At 34.5% G+C, this 6000-nt stretch overlaps 1 protein-coding gene across 1 annotated transcript in view; it reads left to right on the forward strand.

The window, feature by feature from the left end:
- LOC111693191 (synaptogenesis protein syg-2-like) overlaps positions 1–6000 on the forward strand; it is a 91858-nt gene that overhangs the window by 57216 nt on the left and 28642 nt on the right. The window contains exon 3 of the mRNA XM_023457404.1: positions 4634–4842. Within this exon, the coding sequence (XP_023313172.1) occupies positions 4634–4842 (209 nt within the window). The remainder of the gene's footprint in view (positions 1–4633; positions 4843–6000) is intronic.

A 6000-nucleotide genomic window follows, 5' to 3' on the forward strand; every position in this document is an offset into this window, starting at 1 on the left:
TTTCATACAAACCGACAGAGAGTAACCTATTATTCGTAAGTACTAAATTTTTAACAATGCAAACATGGATCGTTTTTTGAAGCACATGGAATAGAAATCTCTTATCTTATATCTATGACTGAACGAGTCTGATAAATTGTAGATTACGTTTAAATGCAGGTGAAACATAATAACGTTATTTTTGAACAAACATCTGTGTAAATTAGAGTATAAAATTCCAAAGGTAATGTAATCCGCATTTCTAGCGCAATTAATTGGTGGGAAGGAATTTGATAATCTTGTTTAGTCCCTGGTTTATAATAATTTATTATGTGGATGTGGATAAAAATTCCATTAATTTGTTTTGTGGTTTGTTTGCAAATATGTGCCTCGTGAGAATTTTTTATAACATTAATGTAAATTATGTTTTTTAGGTAATTATATTGATTATAAAGATGAGTTTCATCTTGTGTATATCATAAGCGGCAGAATTGTTCATTACTCAGAATAGAGTTTAAATTATATATCAGATAGGTTAGAAATGAGATTTTGCTTGTTAATATTTTACACTATACTAATAATTTAAGTTTTTGTTTGCAATGAAACATTTCAAACATTTCAGTTCCTCACCTTATGCCTTCTACATAATTTAAAATGTTACAATAAAATATAAATTATTCTCAAAAAAACATTTTGTTAGGTCATCTAATATGATATTACAATTTGTCTCTAAATTTATACAGGGTGTCTCACATTTAAATAGCATGACTTCAGGAATCAGTAGAAGACCTCATTTTGAGTCTAAAAGTTCCTATATATATACATATATGGGTCCTAAAACGCTTCGTTTCTGAGATACAGGGCGTTCAATTTTATTTTTGTTTTATTTATTTATTTTTTAACTAAATAACTGCTGACAAAAAAAATCATCATGTTGCGGCGAAAGACTTAGTATTTGAGGGCAAATAATTTGACACAGAAAATCATCGCATATTAGTTCCAGTGGTGGAGATAGAGGGGTCTCTATGCATATTTTTATAAAAAAAAGTATAGCCGATTTGATATTTTGCAAATGTTTTCGAAAAATATGAAAGAGCATTCAATTTTACCCAGAAAAGGCCCTCTTGTCCAAAGTCGATAGGAGGTGGCGTTTTCAAGAAAAACCGAAAATACTGTTTAGAAGTCAAATAATAATTTTTAAACATTGTGTTACAACTAAATTAAATATGTAGTTCAAAAATTCGGTTAAAATTGTTTTTAATTAATTAAATGAAAATAAATACAAAAATAAATAACGAAAACCATATTACATCAAAGCAAATGTTCGAAATGTAAACCATTTTCTTCGATACATAACTGACACCGACGCTGAATAGAACGTCTCATTTGAATTAAGTTATTGTCTCTGATTTCACTGCATGCGTTCCGAATCCGACGAATAAGTTCATCCCTTGTGTCCACAGTAGTGGTATAAACTCTCTCTTTAATAAAACCCCAGAGGAAAAAATCTAGGGGTGTCAGATCAGGGGATCGGGGAGGCCATGCAACGATACCCCCGCGGCCAATCCATTTTTCGGGAAAGTGGGTGTTCAACCAGTTCCTGACATTTCGGCCAAAATGAGCTGGACAGCCATCAAGTTGAAACCATGCTCGCATTCTTAAATTCAGAGGAATTTCCTCCCACATGTTGGCACTCTCGGTCTCTAAGAACTCTAAGAAATTCGCAGAATTCAGTCGTTGAGGTAAGATGTAAGGGCCGAAAAGACAATTGTTATAAACGCCGAGCCAAATATTAACACTAAATTCGTGCTGAAAATTTCGTGGTCTGATTGCATGCGGGTTTTCATGTGCCCACTCATGCTGATTGTGTAAATTTGTCACACCTCGACGAGTAAAACATGACTCGTCGGTCCATAATATGTGTGATAAAAAATTTCCGTCGTTTTCAATTGAGTTAAGAATCCACCGAGAAAAAGCTATTCTATGTTCCTCGTCACCCGGACGTAAACCCTGAACAGGTTGTAAGTGGTAGGGATGTCTATGATCTCGTCTTAATGTTCTAGAAATAGTGCACCTGGAAACACCAATAATCCTGGAAATTTTTCTGGTACTCGTCGTGGGATCTCTGTCAAATTCGTGCAAGATTCGCTGATTCCTCCTATTTCTGCCAATATTAACGTTAATTATGTTGCGATCCCTATGGACCAGATTCAATCCGTCATTAGCGAAACGTTGATGAACATTAATAAAAACGTGTGGATGCGGCTGTCTTCTATTAGGAAATCGTCTCCGATATTCCCTAGCAGCTTCTGCCGAGTTCCCATTGGCAAACCCGTATATGAAGTGAATATCTGCGTATTCTTGGTTCGTAAACTTAAACGGCATTTTGAATTTGTTGCAATTTTTTTTAATACTCTACACACAATTAGAAACTATAATAAAATAAGCGCAAATGTCAATATTAGAATGACATTTCAAGTCTGATTTGATTTCTAAACAGTATTTTCGGTTTTTCTTAATTTGACTTCTAAACAGTATTTTCGGTTTTTCTTGAAAACGCCACCTCCTATCGACTTTGGACAAGAGGGCCTTTTCTGGGTAAAATTGAATGCTCTTTCATATTTTTCGAAAACATTTGCAAAATATCAAATCGGCTATACTTTTTTTTATAAAAATATGCATAGAGACCCCTCTATCTCCACCACTGGAACTAATATGCGATGATTTTCTGTGTCAAATTATTTGCCCTCAAATACTAAGTCTTTCGCCGCAACATGATGATTTTTTTTGTCAGCGGTTATTTAGTTAAAAAATAAATAAATAAAACAAAAATAAAATTGAACGCCCTGTATCTCAGAAACTAAGCGTTTTAGGACCCATATATATAGGAACTTTTAGACTCAAAATGAGGTCTTCTACTGATTCCTGAAGTCCTGCTATTTAAATGTGAGACACCCTGTATAATTAGTGCACGAATTAAAGAAGTTTTTGGTTTGGATAGATTGCAAACTCCGTGTTTAATCTAACAATAAAGTAATTCAAGTCATTTAAATACATTAAAAGACAAACAGGGTCTAAAACTGAACCTTGCGGTACACCATCCGTACAGGGTACCACATTGAATATCTACTTTTATGGTTACATTTTCAAGGAAAGTGCATAACCAGTTAAGGGCTTCTTACACCGTTAGAAAACAATTTAAATAGAAATCTTTGATGGTTAACTCTATCGAATATAGCGGTTCTATTTTAAAATATTGCATGAAAAAGTGTATTTTTAGAATGAAAGAAACTTCATTGCTTCGGGACAACCTACAAGAAACAATAATGTGCAACACGGGATATGGTTCCAGGAAGAGACCACAGCAAATTGGCACCAAGGACTAGATACTCACACCTGCCAGCGACTCCACACCACGAAGGCTCTCCAGCGAACGCTCGTCCCGACAACACTTCTTTTTCACTAACTTTGTTTTCAATAAAAAATACTCTTATTTTACCGTTGCGAGAGAGTTTTAATTTGCTGCGCACCGAAAGCAACGTTCAAGTGGTGACTTTAATTAAATAATAATTTAAACAGCTAAAAGAATATTATAGAAGGTGTCTAAAAAGACTTAACCCCCCCGATAACTTTTCAGGATTGAATTCTATCAAAAAAAGTTTTAGATCAATGTTATAGGACATCAGGGAGCGGATTTGATCTTGACTTTAGTTTCAAGGTCGAACCAAAGTTTACTTGGAAATATTAAATATATCACCCCATTTTTTATAAGCTATTCATACAACGCTAGATTTTATGCCGGAAACTGGGATCATAGCCAGGATGTCTTTGTGGGTTATTTGAAGGTCAGACTCTTTTTTCTTTGAGGAACTTCACAAAAATGTCTCAAGCAATATGTAGGATTTTAAATTACACATTAAATGACGATCTTGAATTTGACTTGAACTGTTATATTAGCCGTCAGAATGGCATATCATCAAATTTTAATTAACCACTTAACAATGTGTTAATGTTCAATATTGTTGTCTAAATAACTAATAGTTTAGTTTTTTTTTAGTTTTTAGTTTGTTCAAATTTTGCATGGAACGTTTTCTTCTACAATACGACCTTGCCAAGTTATTCAGTGAAAAAATGACCTGTAAGGACATTCTGGAAAAATTATTTGATCCCATACATACATAAAATTTATCGCTGTGTCGATTGTTGACAGACAGCTTATACCATTTGATATTAAACTGACCTTTGTTCGACCATTCAACTTGTGATGAAGGTCAAATCCAGAGAGGTCACCATATAATTTGTCATTCAGAATCCAACTTTCTCTTGAAGCATTTTCTTTCACAATTCGACTTGTTCGAGTTGTTCACAGAAAAATTAGTTTAACCTCCAAATAACCTTCAAGGACATACTAAAATTTTCTGACCCAATATTTAGGCATGAAATTTGGCGGGCATTGAATTTTGTTCGTCAAAACGGAATAATATGAATGCATTAGCAAATAAAGACATGCTTTGCATGTCAAAGCTTCTGGAGAATTTAAATAAGACGAAAAAATCCTCTGCGACACATCCCGCGTCGAACAACATCCACTTACTCATCGTGAACCGCAAAGTTAGTAAACATCACATGTTAAATTCGATTTCCATTGTTTCAGGTTCGACTCGAGGGATAAACTGCTGGAACAGGGGAAGCACTGGGCGGACGAGGGCGTCCTGGGGGGCCGCGGGTACTTCCGCTACCAGGACGGCCCAGCCAAGCTAACGCTGGACAGCGTAAGAGACAGCGACGGCGGGATCTACCACTGCAGGGTGGATTTCAAACAGACGCCGACGAGGAACGTCAAAGTCAACTTGACTATAATTAGTAAGTTCTATTTTTGGTACAGGGATTTTATAGGAGCAGGAAATTTTATAGGAGCAGGAAATAATTACGTGTTGGCCGAGGGCGGGGTTAAAAGTTAAGTTGTGGCGTTGTCAATTCCGCTTGGTAAAGCAGATACGTAACGTTTATTCTCCACTTGCACTGTTATGTTTCGTCTTTAGAAACAAAATTTAACATTGTAGGTTTAATGGATCAAATGCAGCAAAGGCTTATACTACATATTTTCGTAAAAAAAAAACATTCGGCAACTATGATTAATATATTGGTAATATGAATTGACAAATAACAAGCGCATAAGGACTTATTTTTTGACAGTGACTTCACTTTTTCAGAGCATATTAACAATACAGGGTGTTTCATGATTAAGTCGACAAACTTTAAGGAGATATTCCTCATAAAAAAAAATAATGAAAATCAAGTATAAATTTTTTCCAGAAACGCTTCATTTTCGAAATATAGGGCGTTAAAGATTTTTTTAAAAATTCGAATTTTTTATATAACTTCTAAATGAGGAAGGCTATTTAAGCCGAGGGGCGATCCGCTGATGTAATCTTCGTACGTTTGCCCTGGAATCTTTATGTAATCTACGTAATCTTATCTGTAATCTATGTAATCTTATCTGTAATTCTCGCTGTAATCTATATAATCAGCTAATGAATTTCGCCTATGTAGTCGTTATACAACGCCCCCCCCCCCTTCCCCATTTTCCAAAGAATGCCACAGAAACCTCGACAGAAACCTATATGGTGCGATTGGTGTGTTCCGAAGGGCAATCCGCCAAGGAAAAAACAGACGAATATTACAAAATTTCTGAAATCTCTTGTAATGTATCTGCAGATTTCAATATCAATTCAAAAAATATTACAAATTTCATATAAATAATCAAGATTACAACACATTTCAGGAGATTTCAGAGTTATTTTAGTAGATTTCAATGATTACTTAAGATTTCAATAGGATTATTAGAAATTAAAAGAATATTTCAAAATTTCTTAATAAGGTTTCAAGGAATACGGGAAGATTACAATAAGTTTTGAATGTCCATTTGAACAAAAATAATTGAATTAACTTCAACTGTCATTCATTTCATTCATTAACAGTAGTACTTTGATTAAGAATTTCCAGTATCAGGCATTTTTT

This window comes from Anoplophora glabripennis, unplaced genomic scaffold (genome assembly GCF_000390285.2).
Source record: "Anoplophora glabripennis isolate ALB-LARVAE unplaced genomic scaffold, Agla_2.0 scaffold43, whole genome shotgun sequence".
In the NCBI taxonomy this organism is placed as follows: Eukaryota; Metazoa; Arthropoda; class Insecta; order Coleoptera; family Cerambycidae; genus Anoplophora; species Anoplophora glabripennis.